At 44.7% G+C, this 18,433-nt stretch overlaps 1 protein-coding gene across 1 annotated transcript in view; it reads left to right on the top strand.

Annotated features, from left to right (window-relative positions):
- Positions 1-18,433, top strand: part of LOC119377965 (uncharacterized) — a 34,503-nt gene that overhangs the window by 5,400 nt on the left and 10,670 nt on the right. Inside the window, 26 exon segments of the mRNA XM_037647246.2 lie at positions 155-275; positions 337-485; positions 548-671; positions 736-887; positions 996-1,116; positions 1,204-1,355; positions 1,432-1,546; positions 2,403-2,563; positions 2,623-2,743; positions 2,851-2,972; positions 3,685-3,814; positions 4,951-5,096; positions 5,158-5,281; positions 5,349-5,494; positions 5,730-5,856; positions 9,189-9,373; positions 10,148-10,277; positions 11,102-11,238; positions 11,704-11,827; positions 11,919-12,064; positions 12,127-12,235; positions 12,315-12,463; positions 12,556-12,673; positions 12,761-12,909; positions 13,418-13,538; positions 17,592-17,737. Of these exon segments, the coding sequence (XP_037503174.2) occupies positions 155-275; positions 337-485; positions 548-671; positions 736-887; positions 996-1,116; positions 1,204-1,355; positions 1,432-1,546; positions 2,403-2,563; positions 2,623-2,743; positions 2,851-2,972; positions 3,685-3,814; positions 4,951-5,096; positions 5,158-5,281; positions 5,349-5,494; positions 5,730-5,856; positions 9,189-9,373; positions 10,148-10,277; positions 11,102-11,238; positions 11,704-11,827; positions 11,919-12,064; positions 12,127-12,235; positions 12,315-12,463; positions 12,556-12,673; positions 12,761-12,909; positions 13,418-13,538; positions 17,592-17,737 (3,525 nt within the window).

Below are 18,433 nucleotides of genomic sequence, written 5' to 3'. Positions count from 1 at the left end.
AGAATCAGTATACATGCGTGAATGTAGGTACCATTCTGTGCTTTCAGAAACACAGCGTGCATACTATCCGGACTCATTTTTTTTATCATCTGTGTGTAGATATGACATGCAAGTGTTATCGCGAGAGACTAAGAAGCCGCCTTTTCCTATACAGAGGACTGCACCGTGAAGAACATACTGCCTTCTATCTCGGAATGCCAAGGCTTCATCGAAGGCATCGGAGATCCTCACAACCTCCGCAAGTCTGATTCATTCGCCCTGAGCGTAGCTTGCAGGTAAGCCCGAGTTTGTGGCACTGTGAGATCAATTTACGAAGCACGCCTTGCTTGATTTCAGCTTTGTTCAGCAGTATAGGGAGTGCATCGACCTGAACATTCGCTCTGTTTGCAAAGAGCCAAAAGTTTTATCCGAAATATCGGAAATCAGCTTCTACACTCAAGACTTGTACCACAAGTACCTGTGGACGTGCGAGCGAAAAACAAGTCGTAAGTCGGTACTTTGAAACTGTAGTGTCCAATTACAACATCTGTTACCCTAAACTTGGCAGGTACACTTTGCAACGTCGACGACCTCAGCGTTCACCTGAAGCAGTGCGAGGTGTTCCTGATACCTGGGGTCATTCCCTATGTCGACAACACGTTCGAGACGCTCAAGTACAGCTACGTTTGCGAGTAAGTTGATGTACAATGAAAAGCGTCCGTAAATTTCTCATTCGAATTATTATTTTTCGTCCAGGAGCTTCGCTGTGTATTCGAAGTGCATACAGAAGGTTAAGTCAGCGATCTGCGGAAACAAAGACGTCACTGCGTCACCCGAAATTAAAATGCTGCTGTACAATAAGGTTAACGAGTACAAATGGTACTGCAGCTCCAAGAAAATCGGCAATGGTAAGTAACATATACGGTTTACAAGATAAATCTTGCAGTATAAAGGGTTTTCTTGTGACATTTGCATCAATCGCTAATGACATTTACGTTTTCTGGTGGTGTTGCAAGGTGACTGCAATGAACAACACCTTGAAGATGAGTTGAAGCACTGCTTGGGCTTCGTGAAAACTGTCGTGAGACCTAAAGTACTGGGAACATACAATGCTTCTGACATGCAAATGGCGTGTTCGTAAGTTAAATGCGGCCGCAACGTCGTTTCAGCTGCTTATATTTGCAAAGGATCTTCAGGTGATTGACGATTGTAACTATATTTCAGTGCACTTCAGGACTACAAGTATTGCGTGGTGTCGAAAATAAGCAAACATTGCGGTTACGACACCACGGTCGTGCAAAGGCCAGCAGTGAGAAAGTACCTGTTCGACTTGTACGACAAGCACAAGTGGATATGCCAAGAGAACGTCGTTTCTGGTACTATCAGAAGTTGCCACAGTGATCGCAGGGAGCTTTCGGGGCTTTGTCTTTAACTTCTACTTTTGAATTTCAGATTGCTCTGCGAGGCACGTTATGGCTCACGCAAAAAGTTGCGAATTGCATTTAAATTTCACATCACTGTCTCCGCTCGCCGCGAGGGATCCCGGCAGCAGTACAGTGGTTTGCAGGTGGGTGACATGAATACCTGAAAATAACGCTGTCGTAGGGCAATTTCCCGTACACCATTGTCACTATCTACCGTCTAGAAATAATGCATGTTAGGGACCACGGCCTTTTAGTCCGCAGCTCGTCAATGTACATGCATGTAGCGTTCACATACAACTCTGGGTCTTTAGCATATGTAGCCGCTTCCTGGTCAGTTTGCGCCAAACTTTCATGCCCCAGGAAACTGTATCCAATGTTAAATATCTGTAACAATACCAGTATTTAGAACAAACTTCTGCCGTGAAACTTTCTTACGCATATTTCATGGCCCAAATGAGTGCCGTTAAAATGTTCATTTTGTCGTAGCAGTCAAAAGCAACATTTCACTACAATCTCTGCTCCGGTCATATTGCTTTTTTTTCTCATATGGGAAGCTAGCAACAGACATAATCATGGTTGCCTTCTACCGCCCTTATATTGACCAACAAAAGACCCTGTTAGAAGCAACACTTTGATTCTGGAAGCTTTCGAACATTTAAAGAAATGTTGGAAATACTAATAATGTATTGTTCACAACATATGAGATGTCATCGGCATGGCAGCTTAATAGCTACGGCAAAGTAGGGGCTTACGTACACTATGCATGTGTCTTTAAATTCTGCAGCACTATCTCGTACTATTTACGCAAGTGTTTGGTGCTTAAACTGTTATGTCATGTGTCACGTCAAATTTTCACCTGCTAGCGAAAATTATTTCTCTTTCGCAACGGTTAGTTGCCGCTCCGGTGTAAGTGTTTCCTCGTTCAACCCGACCTTCGAGTATTCGACCTTGACCTTGACGCCATCTGTACATCGGTATTTCTTCGCTGTCGTTTTTCAGGGGTCTACATCAGTACCATTCCTGTTTTGAAAGAACCTACCAGACACTTTGTGGCCGGACAAAATCCGTGCATCTCTGGAATACCATAAACGCTATGGCCTCAAAGCGTGCAAAGCATGCGCAGGAAGCCTGCTTGAAACACAAAGACCCTATAAGTTTAGGTAAATAAACCTTGATATTCTACTTCTCGTATTGCGTACTTACACAGACGTCATTTCAGATTCGTGCAATGCAAAGGTGCTCGCAGAAAGATCGCGAAGGTGTCAAGGCATCATTGACACCAACTTAATTCCAAACATCCGTAAAAAGAACAACAGCCCTAAGATCAACGAGGCATGCAGGTAAGTTGCATGTGTTTGGTTACCGGGCAGTTTGAATCGATCGTTTTCTTTTTCCCACGTGCTTCAGCGATTGTTCGTCCTTCAACAAAAACGTCTATACATTGCAGTGCATACAAGCAGTTTCAGCAGTGTCTCCACCAAAACCTTGGCCACTGCAACATCTCCATTGCTCCCAACAAAGAAATCCTCGACAACTACAAGTGGGTCTGTTCTGAGGCACCCAACCATAGTAAGGCCGGCTGCTTTTATAAAAGTGTGTTCGTAACGAGCCCAAATGCTGTAATAATTCGGCTGAAATAAGCGCTGACGATGGCAATAATACGTCAATACGTGAGTGTGCACAGCACACCTTGCTGCAATTGCATGGAGGTTTAAACCTTCGCAGTGAGCATCAGCCCACGAAACGTTGGCTCTTCAACGAAATAATTGGTATATTTCTTTGTAGTGTCCCACTTAGAACTGTCATGTTCGAACGCTAAACCGGAGTCATTGAGGGTTGCCATATAGTGGAATTGCCGTCACCAGGGGCATCTTGAGGTGTGCTTACTGAAGCGCTACGTCACGCAAGCGTCGTAAAATCAAGCATTAGTGACAAAAAGGACCAACCTCAATTTTCGTGAAAGGAAGAATGCTTGCAAAAGCAGGAATAAGCAGACGCTCGCAAGAAAAATAAATGTTTACGTTTCGAAGAATGAACGTATACTATACGCGAAAATTTAAGGCATTCCCAACACGGACATATGTTCAACTCTTTTCCCGGTCTTTGTTTCCTGCTTTGCCTCGCTATTTTCTTCGTATTGTTTAAACGAGAAAAAAAATAAAAAAGCAGTTGCATTTCTCCATAAAAGAGTTTTTTATGAAATATGATTTTTTCGTACGCGTATGAAAGTTTTATGTCCCCGCATTTTTCGTTTGTTTGAGTGCAATGTTTATTTTCACAGGTACGACAGCTTCGTGCAATGAAACCGAACTTCTGAGCGAGATGCAAGGCTGCCTCGGCATCATGTACTTTATTGTGATCCCTAATGCCGCGCAAAAACACAACAAGCAAGCAGTTGCAAAAGCCTGCGAGTAAGATTTCAAATACTCATTATATTTTGGTCATTAATTAGTCAGTTGTTGGAACAGGCTAGAAACCTTGAAGCTTACAGTGTTAACCGCAAAGTTAGGTATAGCTAGTAAAGCGCTGTAAATGTCCCACACGGCACTGTAGTGGAAAGAAGCTTCTATGCAAAAATAACAATAGAGAATTTTGAAGATACTCTTAACCTCGGTCTCTTCCATTCAACTTCTGTAGTGGGTCTTGTTCGTTGCACACGATGTCTAGCATAATTTCTGACCGAATTCGATTGCCATAATTACTACGAGTACTAGCTAATGTTTACAAACTGTTGGCTATTCCTTGTTATAATAGCAAAACTGTCTTCGTTCGAATCCAGTCCAATAACTGAGTTGTCTACCATTCTTTTGAAAAACTTTGTAGCTGTCGTGGTGAAAGCTAAGTCTTTGGGGGAAACAGCGGCGAGGAAGATTGGGGTGTGTCCCTCTATTCGTAGTCCTAGATTATTGCTGAAATCGCCAATGAATTTTCGAAGTAAATCATCGTGAGTAGGAGAAAATGAGGATGAGAAAGGCGCGAAGAGTAAGAAGACGAAAAGAGAGGGCTCTGTGGGTTTGTTCTTTCACATTTGTCACGCTAGCGGGTTTTTTTTTTCTTTTTTTTTTATCCTGAACTTGTACTAAATAGACACTACGGTGAGGGTACCCGTCACTTTAGCAGACACACAGTTAAGACGGGCACTGGAATACAGCGGTTGATACATAGTTCGTAATTTCAAAGTTGCAGTTCGTTGTCGTCAGTGGTTGGCCCTCGTCGCTGAGATGTACGTAACGTGAGGTCGCTTCGCGGTAAACCTTTGGCGCTCTGAATACTTAGCCAGTCGCTACTGCTAGAGCCAGGGCATTAAGCGACGGGCGCGCTATGGCCGCTCATATGCGCTACGCGGCGTAAGACGGATAGTAGGTTTAATAACTTTATTTATAGCTTATGTAATTGCTAATGTTGCCCTATCGTTCTAACACAGCTGTTGAAATGACCTCCCCCCCCCCCCCCGCGCATTCCCCTTATACAGTCACTTCCCACCAAAGAACTACGTAGACCGAGCTCACTGATAATGAGCATGTATTTCTATTTGATTGTCTTCTAGGGGTCTCAAGCATTACCAGAACTGTGTCCTTGGCAAAACGACGCGCATATGCGCATCCAAAGTGCTCGTAAGATCAACTAGGGTGAGACGGCTGACGCGCCATATCACGAAAAAGTTCAGCTGGACGTGCTCGCTGAGCGGTCAAGGTAAGAAAAGGTGGTCATCTTGCAAACGGAACTGGGCGCTACCCTCTGGTTAATTTTCTAGATCAGAACTGCAAAACGCACAGTATTGTGGACCACCTGAAAACTTGCCTCGGGTTTATTGACTTGGCCGTCGTGCCGAACATATTTTATACCGAGGACAAGGCGAAAATGCAAGTCGCTTGTAGGTGAGTTCCTTTAAATATGGTCATTTGCGCATCCTCACTGAATGTAAACGAAATTTCGCTTGCGCAGTGGCCTTGAGGACTACCAAGACTGTGTGGACAGTAAGATTTACGAAATGTGTCCACCGCTGAACAAATACCTCAAACGAAAAGATGTCAAACTTTTCACGGAGTTCCTTCCAAGCAAGTACAGCTGGGTCTGTCACACAAGCTACTGTAAGTCACAGAATGTTGTTTCCCTGAGGAAAATTCACTAAGCATTTCGTTGTAAAAGCAGTTTTTCAGTGACTTGCAGTATTCACTAACCTGTTCTTCACCACGGTTGCCTGGCGTCTTCTTTTTTAAACTGATTTAACATACGAACTGCTTTGTGAATATAGGCCGGTATGGTTTCTAGGTACTTTTTTTTACCAAATGCACATAGAAGAAAGTGACGGCCTTTTCTGCGCAGCGCATCAGTGCACTCTTCGAAACCTCATGGAGAACCTCAAGATTTGCCGTGGACTTGTAACAAGTGTGTTGTTCGCCAAAATGGATAGCGGGAAGCTCGTTGGCAACAGCCGTCCAATGGCGTGCAGGTATCCTCTTTTCATACTTAATCTTTCTAATCTTGTGGGATCGAATATATAACTTCTAATCACAACATCCGCTGTTGCTATAACCATGTTGTAGCGCCGTGTCTCAACTAACAGCGCATTTATATATTGAAATACGTATATAACGTCTTACAGCAAAGCAACACGTGCTGCAGTTGTTGCGGGTTAGCGTGCTGAGCCCATAAAACGGGTTATTCTGAAATAAGTGCTTCGCAAATTGGTTGTGCTGTTTTTATTATGGTGTTAATTGCACCTTTAGTTAGGTTTTCAGGTGGCTGGGGCTGTGGAAGCCTTTTTTTTTAGTAATGTTTAAATCTGATGAAAAAGCATCGATAACTGCACGCGGCGTAGCAGCGATTCTTTTAAATGCGAAGCATTTTTAGCGAACTTCTGCGACTTTGAGCGTATCTATCTATCTATCTATCTATCTATCTATCTATCTATCTATCTATCTATCTATCTATCTATCTATCTATCTATCTATCTATCTATCTATCTATCTATCTATCTATCTATCTATCTATCTATCTATCTATCTATCTATCTATCTATCTATCTATCTATCTATCTATCTATCTATCTATCTATCTATCTATCTATCTATCTATCTATCTATCTATCTATCTATCTATCTATCTATCTATCTATCTATCCGCCTACGACTTTGTGCTCTCCTGGTCGCTTGGTTAATCGAATGTACACCAAAATTAGTATGGAGTAACATGACTGTATGACGAACATAAATGACAAGTCATAACATGAAAATCGTGACACGCATGTCATGTACATCATGATTTACATGCCACGCCCATGGCGCAATGGCGGCCGTTTCGCTAGCTTGATATACACCAAAATTGGTATCATTCAAAGGATCACATTTCACCGGCAAGGCATGAAGGAAAAAGACACGTTACGACTGGTGCAGGCGCTAGTGATGAGCAGGATTACATACGGCCTGCCTTTCCACACGCTAAACAAGAGCGAAGGGCAGGTCGACTCCATAATCCGAAGTGCTTATAAAGCGGCCTTGGGGCTACCTGTAAATACGCCAACCAGTAAATTACTTGAGCTCTGCGTGCCCAATACGTACGCCGAGCTAAAGGCGGCAGTTCTCATCTCCCAAAGAAACCGTCTAAGCAAAAATTGGGGGACCCTTAAGCTTCGCTTTTAAGAGTTGAACGCGATAGCGAAATCCGGCCCCTAGTGCGCACTTTAACCACTAAGTGCATACTTATTAATGTGTATTGTTACACACACGCACGCGCGCGCGCGAATTTTACAGGCTTTCGATCTAAAGCAAGAGTCGCATGGCCTCCAAGATATACGCCGCGCGCCGGCCCTCTCGGATGCCATGAAAAGTCGAGATATATTTCTCACAATGCCTCACAGATGGCAGCACAGTATCTAGCGTTTGCTGCGTTGGCTTGATATGTTTTCCTCTAGATGGACATAGTTGTCCATTTTTAGAGCTGTTTGAAAGTTCGTGTGTGTTTTTAGCGGCGATGGCTGCACTATCCCGGCGTTTTTCGACGTAGTTTGATGGCCTCGCGAATGCGCCTACCGTATGGGCTCGTTTTTGTCGTGACACCTGCCGAACAAAATGCGTCGAGACTCCTTTCACTACATGACATTTATGTAGTGTTTTTGTCCGAAGCAGCTGCAAGCAACATCGTGGCTTTGTGGTAAGACACCTGCTTGCCACGCGAACGGCCCGGGTTCGATCCTCATTGGGACCGAAGATTTTATCGTTTATTTTATTTGCTACTTTCTCGATTTTTCGCTCACGGATGATTTTTCGCTCACAACCAACGGTGCCGACGCCGACAGCGTAATTTCTGCGACACGAGCTCTCTAACGCTACCGCGTTAAAACACGGTCTGGCAGAGAGATCCTGACACGGCTAGGTATACCACCATACCCCCAACACTTAGACGAGGAACTGATAGGCGTGCCAGAAACCATCCGTCGCATGATCTCGGTCGAGCCTTTACCGAAAAATATGACGAGTGAGGAAAACACAAGAAGGAGGGAAGAACGAGTCAAGTGGCTTAAGAAACAATTAACAGCAAAGACAAACGTCATATACGTTGACGCGGCCAGATACAACTGGGCGAAATGCGTAGCAACAGCAGTTGACTGGGATTTTAAGACGGTCACGAGTGCCTCTCTATGCACTTCCTCAATTGCCAAGGCGGAGTCCTTTGCGGTAGCCTTGGCCATTAGAGAGCGAGAACATAGAGAGGAAGAACAATCAATCATCATCTCAGACTCCCAAGAGGCGTGCCGACTTTATATGAACGGACGCTTACCCGCAAACATAATTAAACTGATTGGACCTAACTTAACCAAGAGACACCGGCTAATTTGGTGCCTCGCACACGCTGGCCTAGAAGGGAATGAGAGAGCGGACGCTTTATCTCGAGATTTGACGAACCGAGCGGAGCATCAGCCCCCCGCAATCGAGCCCCATTTAATGGCCCCAAAAGACATTCTCGCTTACCAGCGGAGCACACGGCAAAAATATAGTGCCCCCCATAAATCGCTTGAAGGGGAAGACGCTACGGGTCTCCGCAAGGTGCAGACGGGAGTCTTTTCAAATTTATCGCGGCTCAATAAAATACATCCCACGTTGTACCGTAACACTTGTCCGCGGTGCGGCGGTTTGCCAACTTTATACCATATCTCGTGGGAGTGTGACCGAAAGCCAGCGAATTTAAACTCATTTTTAGGCAGCAACATTGTAGGACGTTCGGAGCAGTGGTAGGCACAACTTGCCAGCTCGGACCCAGTGGTGCAATTAGCGCTTCTGAGTCAAGTTAGGCGAGCGGCGCAAGCCAGTGGGGCCCTGGACTTGGGGCCCCAACCAACAGGCTCCTGAGTACCCCCTTTTCTACCCATTCCCTCAAAATAAAGTTTTGTTCTTCTTGCGACGTGACTGTGTGACGAACATAAATAACACGAGTTAACATGAAAATCATGACACGCATGTCATGTACAGCATGACTTACGTGCCACGCTCATGGTGCGCTGGCGGCCGTTTCGCTAGCTTTATATACACCAAAATTGGTATCTTGTGACGTGACTGTGTAACGAACATAAATAACACGAGTTAACATGAAAATCATGACACGCATGCCATGTACAGCATGACTTTTTGTTCATTTATTGTGCTGTCGAAAAAGTTCTTTATAAAATAATAAACCTCTTCTCAAGAATATTTATTGCTTTAGTGCTCGAGAACAATAGCAGCTCAGGCACTAACCACATAAGCTTTTCCTTGAACATGACGTGAAATGCATTCTTGTCTTGATCAGTGCCTTGCAGTCGTTCGAGCTCTGTGTCACGGTGCAAATGGGAAGGATATGCAGTCCCGACGACCTCGTTTTGCACCATCATGACGTAAGGGCGGCCACGACCGAAATACTTGACGCATACGGCTGGGTTTGCAATGACACAAGTTCCGTGGACTCCACATTCGTGGACACTGCCCTTGTATTCCGTACGTTCATTTTGTGCTCCTAATCACTTTGTTGTGCAATTAAGTGGCAATAATTTCTCGGCGCGAATGAAACTGGTCTGATCTCGTAGCGCTTTCGCTGTTATACTGGCAGAGTAAATCATGGGCCTCCGATACTCGATGTGAACTTTTCTTGTATCACACTGAGTTGGAAAGGAAAACCTAATCTTAAATCTAGCAATAGTTACACATTTTTGCGTTATGTTTTCACTTAAATTCAGCACATTGCAAGAACGATGGCGAAGCACCTCGAATGTTGCCTGTATTATACATACATGCTCTACTAGTATCATACATGCTCTACTAGTATAACAAAGATTCAAAGCTCTAAACTAAGTTCTTTTTGTCCATTCAGCATCAGGTCACCTACGCATTCTCGCCATTACCTTCCAACATTATGAATTAATAAAAAGCATGCTATTGCTTCAGGAAATTGAACTCATGACCCTGGGGAAATATTCACTTCTATGCCGGGAGTACGTGCCGCTCAACCATCACGCAGTTTTTACGCAGAATTCGCGCTTGGTAATTGTGCGTAGTTTTGTGAGACACGCACATTAAGTACACTGGTGTTTTTGTATTTGGGCCCAATCTAAGTACAGCTGCTGTGTGGTGATAGTCGAACCCGTATCTTCGAGCTTGGCATCGCAGCACCTTAGACGCTGAGCTACCATAGCGGGTCGACAACGACTGCTTGCTTGTGCCGCTGTCACAATTATCTAAACAAAAATTTTTTTTCTATTTTTCTGGGTGCAGGGAAGAGTGGCTGCGAGGACGACCTGTTGAGGGACAGGCTCATGCATTGCCGAGAACTGTTCAACAAAACATTACCAGCTGATGTTGCCTCCGAAAAATTTCATGCCGGAGATATCGAACTGACCTGCAAGTACGAAGCACTTTTTTTTAGACGCGAAGCAATTTTTGCGCTGGGCTGTGTCCGTAGTTCCATTGGCGACCGTCCCACCTAGCAAAGTCATCTGAGCGCGCGCTTGCGCCAAGGAGAAGTCTTCTTCCTCTTGTTGTTCGACCGCCTTGATGATGATACGTGCAGAGCACTTTAGGGGCCCGGGCTGCCGTATGTTGTCCTAGCTTGGCATAACGCAGACAAAACCATGTGTGCTGGCACGCGCTAGCGCGTTCGGGCCTGTGTAAGGGGCTGGGTAAGACGCTGTGGCCTCTCCCCCTTACACTCTCTCAGCAATCATGTGATGGCGTCGGGGAACGAGATTCTGTAGACGCGCGATGAACCAACGCGTTGTATCCTAGACAGAACGCGCTGGCACGCGCTAGCGCGTTCGGGCCTGTGTAATAAGACGCTGGGTAAGACGCTGTGGCCTCTCCCCCTTGCACTCTCTCAGCAATCACGTGATGGCGTCGGGGAACGAGATTCTGCCGACGCGCGATGAACCCCGCGTGGCGTGCTCCAACAAGAATTCGGGACGAGTAACAGCAACATCAACTAAGTGAATTCATGGTGTGCTCCACTTAAAAGGACGCGTTAATATCGGGCAAGGTGCCCGTGATGAAGGGAGCTTTAAGTCGACCCATGCGCTGCTTCGCATCCCCACATGGTTCCCTTTAGTGGGAGATGGTGTAATTTTTTTGCTTTTATTAGTGTATAGCAGTTGTGATACTACTATTTGACAGGTTGTTTTCATAAATATTACACCTGCTCACTTGTTAACCATTTCTCTGTGTTTTCCATTACAGGGCCGTGATGTCTTACGAACAGTGTACACGTGCTGCTCAGCTTGAGCTCTGTTCTAGGACGGGAGAGAATGCCATTATTTCGGAATATTCTAGAGACCTTTACAAAGAGTACAACTGGACGTGTAATCTGGCTTCAGGTAATTCAATCATTGTTTCGAAAGTGATGGATAGCTTTTCGTCCGAACTTACAGACAGTCGTAACGCACTGTGGGCGCGTCTAGTTGCATGCTCATTTGTCAGAGCTAGGGCAACAAAACACATCAATTATGAATCAAACAACGTACAACAAGGCTGTCGAATACTATACGACTCGAAAAGTGCTTAGTTCTATCAATATCACGTGACTTATATGACCATGTTCCGAGCATTGCTGAATAAGAAAGGCGAAGCAGAACATTGCAATGGTCATAATTAGCTCACAATTGCCCAATAGTCAGTATGGCGAGCCTTTGTATGTTTCTGGTGTGATAACGACGTTGTTTCATGGGGTCGTGTGCCGGTTAGATCAGCGTAATGAATTCGCTGAATGGAGTACAGCGTCGAAGAGTAGATTGGAATTACTATTCTCGTGTAGCCCACTCTCACTGGTGCTGCCCTTCTAGATGCGCTATGCGACGAGTCATTCCTGCTGAAGTCTATACCAACCTGTCTTGCCGTCCTCAAGAATGAAGTGATTGAACACGTTGGCGGCATATCAAACGTGAATAAACAGAAAATGGCATGCGAGTAAGTTCCTCTCCCAAGTATACGTAGAACAATTAAACGAAGTCTTCCATCTTGCCTTACAACTTTTTTTTAATTTTTTTTTAAACCTCAGGGGATACAAGCGGTACCAAGGCTGCGTGAAGTACATAGTTGACTCTAGCTGTCAAAACATCGATATCGACAACACGGCAAGCCACGTAGGAATCATGGCATTCCTGACAAGGAAGCTTTCTTCGAGCTTTCAGTGGACCTGCAATGGTTTGTTTTCTTAAGCATCTCGTCAGCGTCGGAACTGCGCGTAACTGTGTACTTTGTTTCAGGGTTTCATTGCAGCAGTCCTGCGGTAACAACAAGCATTCGAGAATGTGTGCGCAGCCTAGAAGAGCTTTCGAATTCCTTCATGAGAAACGACAGAGTTGAACCATGCGCGTATGTGTGATCTTTAAGTACAGCGTTCCGCGGCACGCTTCGTAACTTCCGCGCTCTTCTTTTATCGCTCACCTCGCAGGAAGGTGACGGCGTATCGAGAGTGCATCCTCAAGAAACTGGACCTACCCTGTAGACTGAATCATCACCTTTTGCAGTCCAAGGAACTGGAACATTACACGGACGTTTTGTACAACGCTTTTGACGGATTCTGCAGCGGCGTTGTGCCAGGTCATACTGCTGTTACCTGCGCTTATCGTTCTATCGTCTTGAAATACAATGCACACAGTAGCTAGAGCTGACGTAGTTTTCATCTTTTGCAGAGTGCAACAAAGAAGAAATGTTGCAGTCCCTGTACAAATGCGAAGAAATTATTCTCAAGCAAGTTCAACCGCACACGACAGACAGAGGCAACGCCTATGAAAGCCGATTGGCGTGCAGGTAAGTGCGCTTTGCATGCAATGTGCCATTGACTTGCGCCTCGGGCTACTAAGGTCGGCTATCTTTGTCTACTCCAAAACGCTGCAGGGGCCTTCACGAGTATAAGTGGTGTGTATCGAACGTCAAAACCATGTTTCACTGCAAGAGCGACGACGAATTCGACACTGAAGGAGACGTTGACAAATTAGTACTTGCCATCGAGGACAAGTTCAACTGGACATGCGAGCAAGACGCAAGTAAGGGCAGTCGGTCAAACCATGGGTCAGACTATATAGCAAGAACTAAAGTTTTCTTAAGCTTATACGCTCGCGTCCGCACTGTGCTACCGCGCTTCGTCTTCATTGCTGTTGCGGTAGTGTTTTTAGAGTCATTTAAATAACGCTTAATCGCTCGTTATTACTGAAATGGGACAGCAATTTCGGCTAACGCGTGTGTACCTAAAGACACGCAAGCCGATCCAAATGATGTCCCAGAATACGAATAATTGTACCTTGGCAGTGCCTTCCACCATGGTGGTTTTTTTTTTCTTGTTTCGGTTTGCACAATTGAGCGCTTGAATTTGTGTGAACAACTCATGTTATCCTTTGTGACCGCGTGTGCTTCAGGTAGGCGCTTCTCTGGTTTTTTTCTTCTTTTTTTTATAGCGGCTTCCGCCACGCCCACACTCTGTGTAATGCGCAGTACTGAATGTGTATTGTGGTAGCGTAGCATTTACGAAAGCCATTTGGTTTTGTTTTGTTCCAGAAACATGCAGTGCTCCAAAATTCAAGTCCTACCTGAAACCATGCTTCTCTATTCTGGCAACGGAAGTACTTCCGAACATCTTAGACTACGACAATGCAAGCGGTATGGACATAGCTTGTCGGTAAGCAGCACTCACTCTGTTATCTGTGCGTCCCTGCTTGAAATGGCGGCGGAGTCACTCCTCGAATTCACCGCAAGATTTTTTCAATATTTTTTTTTTTTGCCTGCCAGTTGACTGCTCTTCGTTCTTCATATGCAGCAGCCTTCCTTAAAGCGTCGCCTCTTCGTTCGGGTTAACATAAAGCAGGATACTCACCCAAGATTAGCGGCAGCACGTGGCCTTGCGGGCTGTGAATAATGTCACATCTTCTATATTATTTTCTTGAAACCTTGCTAATATATGTGATGCTCGTAGCGTTGTTTGAGTGACATATCTCGGGGTGTTATCGTTAACGGATTTTGTAGAAATCGTCCGTGACATCTAGCAGAAGTGCACTCCTTCATCTGAATTACTCTCAGTGGCGGGCATTACTGCAAGAAAAACAAAACAAAAATTCGCCAATTAATGTGTCGCCAATTAGCTTTTTAAACTCATTACTTTACGGGGTATGTTACAGAGTACGTACGTATTGTAGCCGGTGAATCCTGAAGGTGACAAAAGTTTTGACCTATGCACCTGTATGCATTCCCATAGCTGACGGCGAAATGCATTGGTGTTCTAGTACACTTTGAGCTTCAGTGCTTAAAAATGCGTCTTCAGAAAAAGTGGAACAGTATATGCTTACCGGCAGTTTGGCTACTCTTTTGTCAGAAAGCTGATAGTTTCTTAGTTTCTGTTCCAAGTGCATGTCCCCTATGAAATCACTAGCTATAATTCGTATATCTCAATATGAATGATAAAGTAGTACACGTAGAGCATATTTTAAGTCCTCAACATACACCGAGTTACTGAGGCTCAGGTTCTGACATATACTTCAATGAAAGAAAGGTTGGTCTTCTTTCCTGTGGCCTCGTATTCCGCCAATTTTAAATTACTCTTGGCATCCAGATTGATTGTTAACCTTCGTGTACTAGTCGCCCTTCTTAAGCAGCCTGCAACCTTTGAAAGTAAAACCGGCTGGAGCACATGAAGGCTTCGAACACCTGCCTATCAGTCTCTAAGAACCAACCGGTAGTTTTTAAATGCGAAGCATTTCTTAGCGAACCTCTGGCACTTTGAGCGTTTCTATCTACGTATCTATCTATCTATCTATCTATCTAGCCGCCTACGTCTGGGTGCTCTCATGATCGCCTCCTTAACTTGGTGTAGACCAAAATTTGCATGGGAGGGTAAGAGGATTTGACGAATACGACTGCCGGGTCATGACATGAATAACGTTAAAATCCTGTCGCGTACTTCGTCAAACCCTTTCCACTAGACACGTGTGGCACATACCCGTTTACCACGGGCCGCGGTGTACGGGTATGCGCCACAGGTGATTGACAGTTTATATCTACCCAGGAACGGCGAGAACAGACATTGGTAACTTAAATGCTAGAGCATTAAGGAAAACCAACATCGGCAGCGTTGGCTCAACGAATGGAAAGAATGAAAATTACGATCCCAGCAGGAATCGAACCCAAGCACTCTGCGTGGCAATCAGGTATTCTACCACTGAGCCACGCCAAGTCTATAAATTGGTTTTGAAAAACAGCCTACGCAGGCGTAAAATGGTGCAACGTCAATTGTGGTTGTGGTACTGGCTATCTAATTTTACAAGAAAGCAATAAACACTACATGATACTCCTACAGTGTGTACTCTTACGATACAGGCTTCATATCAGATTAACGTCTGTAGTTCCAGTGTTGGCTCCGCTTTTATAGCAGTCTAATAAACATTACGTTTGTATTCCTATGATTCAGCAAGCTATATTTAATCATTGCTCGACCCCGGAGGAATACATTAACGAAAGTTACATATAATATCCAACATCACCGCACCGTAAAGTGCACTTCGTCCACCAGAACGACGTAGTGTCCTCTTCATTTCTCACGAGGCTGGGCGAGGGCCTCATGCTGACCGAGGATGATACCAGATTGATTGACAGCCGCTTTGTAGACTAGGCTACGTACACCACATACGCCCAGGTAGTCTACGAATACGACAAACAACGACCACTGATGTTGGTCTACGTAGCACTATCCAGGCCTACCAGCCTCGACGCCCTATACCTCACCAACGCAAAGGGTGGCTTCAGATTCTGACATGACGCCGGCTCTGTCGTCAGACAATTTGTCGACGAAATGACCGAGGCATCCACGAATTCCAACAGATCTACTATACCGCATACCTCACTACATATGGACCCCTCGTCACCACGATCACGATTGGATCCTATAATAAGTCATGACAAGCTGCTGGTGCTCACTGATCACGGTGATGATGCCCTTGTTGAAGAACTGTCAAGAACGTCTTGCACACATGCATACGGGTTCGTGAAACGTGCATGCGTTCTCGGGACACGTATAAGCACTACATAGCAGCTTACCGCGTCTGGTGTTGGTAATACCCACCTTGCCATTGGCAGCGTTACCCAACCGTAAACAACTGGTTATATAACACATATGCGGTTCTTCAACATATGTATGTGTGCTTATAAAATTTATACAAATCTTTAGCGTCATTTTGTAACGTGTCGCTCAGTAAAAAAAAGTTACGCCACAGTCACCCAGCCGCCGCATGCTTCGCATAACATCGACTCCCACGGTACGTGGGATCTGCCGAATTTTTTTTTTTCCTTTCTTTTTTTTTCGTAGCTTTGCATCCTTACAGTCGAGCTGCTGCATACGCGTCGGCATATTATGTCTTCTGTTTTCGTTTAGAGAAGGCAAGTTTGGTGGAAGTATATCGCGATAATCTGTCGCTTTTTTTCTTTTTTTTTTGTCTTTCTTACGCGTGCCTGCTATTTTTCAGGCAATCACTTGAAGTGCATATACCTGAATTCTGCATCCAAGTATGAGAAATGCTATTATCATGCTCATCTATTGATTACAAAATGTCAAGACGCATTCTGTTTTCAGTTACTCTTGTTCTGCAGCTGCGGTGCGGTGTCGGGCGACACCATGGTTTGGAACTGTGTGAATTACCCGTACGTTCCCGGGGAATATAATAATAATAATAATAATAATAATAATAATAATATAATAATAATAATAATAATAATAATAATAAGAAGAAGAAGAAGAAGAAGAAGAAGAAGAAGAAGAAGAAGAAGAAGAACTGCACCCCATCGTGGCTCACCGTCCACGAGTGCGAATCCCCATAGTGTCCCGGCGTCACAAGGAAACGGAAACGCTTACAGTTTCTCAAAACACGAGTGTTGTACTGCAACAAGCGCTAATGTACCAGAAGTCAAATCGGTAATGTGGGTTAGTTGGTCGCTAGAATTGGCAATAATTTTTGCAGCGCAAATTGGAATTACACATATACAAGAGAAGACAGGGAGACAGGACAAGCGCTAGTCCTCGTCCCGACTAGCACTCGTCCTGTGTTCCCGTCTTCTCCGGTGTATGTGTCTTTCTAACTTGCGCTGAAAAAATAATTGTGAGTACCAGAAGTTCCCAATAAGTGGCACTGAATAAGGCACCGCACAAGGGTTTCCCGTTGAACTCATTTAGTCTACAAAATGAGACACACGGGCGGCTGCACTCGATTTCCCACCCACTTGGATACGCGGGGTTTCAATCAGACTTAAGGTCATGACCGAGTTTGCCGAGGCTGTTCGCTAATTATTTGAGCTTCTGTGCCGTTAGTGTGAGCAAGTGCTTGTGTTTCATTCGTTAAACTACGTATAATTGTGCATTCAAGAAGGTACGTTATGAGGGCAGTATCGGACACCGTAACAGATGTGATTCGCTAGAGTGTCTGGGGACGTAGTGTAGAATTGGCTGCCTCCAAAAGCAGGAACCGTGACCATTTTGTGTTACTTGTGAAAATTCATCTTCCAGTTGTAGACGTAAATGAAACTCTGAATCTCTTCTACCCTCTGGCTCAGTAATTTAATGCCAGAATTTTCACGTGGGAAAGGGTCATTTAATGATTAATATATCAGCATTCTTTAATAGGTAAGACAACATATGCGGCTGTCCGAGCACAGTGTGTACTTGAACCACTACTTACTCGTTACTTTACAGGGGGGTGCACCATTACCAAGTATGCGTGAGCAAGAAGCTATACAGCGTTTGCAAACAAGACAAGCCCATATACTCAAATGAGATGCTGTACTTTAGAGACAAAGTAACCGGGCTGTTATCCTGGACATGCAGCTGGACATCCCCTAGTAAGTTGGCTGCCTCGCAGTGCGTGCATTTCATGAGAAGATGCAGTGTTCAAGCCCGTGTTATATCAGAGGCAAATTAACGCACAAGCGTGCTGTTTCGTCGTTAGGTGAGCGCATTTAAAGTAAGTGCGACAAATATAATATAAAGAAGGGATGGAGGATGTTGACCCGCATGGTGATATTCATGTCTGGTCTCAAACTTTTTTTTTGCGGTTATACCGTGTGGTTGCCTGGTTTTCCGTGGAAGAAAGCGGTGCAGCAGGTTGAGGTTTTCGCACGCCTATTAAACTTAAGACAATTCGAAACAAAAAGACAGACTTACGAGTTGGGAAAGCAGCGGCGTATCAAGGACCTTGCCTTTATTCTGTAGATGACCTTGTGTTCAAAAGTGCATGCTGTATTGCATAGAAATATGGAAAAACGAAAAAGCAAAATGCAACGTTTAGATCCACATGTTCAAATGAGTGTTTGCTCTCGGAACTTTCATTCGATGATGCCATGTGGGTACTTGGTGCGCCTTGTATGAAAGCGAAATCAGTAAAATGAACTTTTCGCGTGCGTTTATAATGTAGTGTTACCTCCTGTTGCACCTGTCCTGCAGTACTGTTTAATGTCATCCACTTTCGTAAATGTCTATTATTAAATAAAACAGCATTGTCACGTAGTGGGTTCCAAAGCCTTATGCCAGCGGCCAGC

The sequence above is a fragment of the Rhipicephalus sanguineus genome, chromosome 1, assembly GCF_013339695.2.
Source record: "Rhipicephalus sanguineus isolate Rsan-2018 chromosome 1, BIME_Rsan_1.4, whole genome shotgun sequence".
NCBI lineage: Eukaryota > Metazoa > Arthropoda > Arachnida > Ixodida > Ixodidae > Rhipicephalus > Rhipicephalus sanguineus.
The sequence above is the reverse complement of the archived record's forward strand: the minus strand, read 5'-3'. Positions and strand labels throughout refer to the sequence as shown.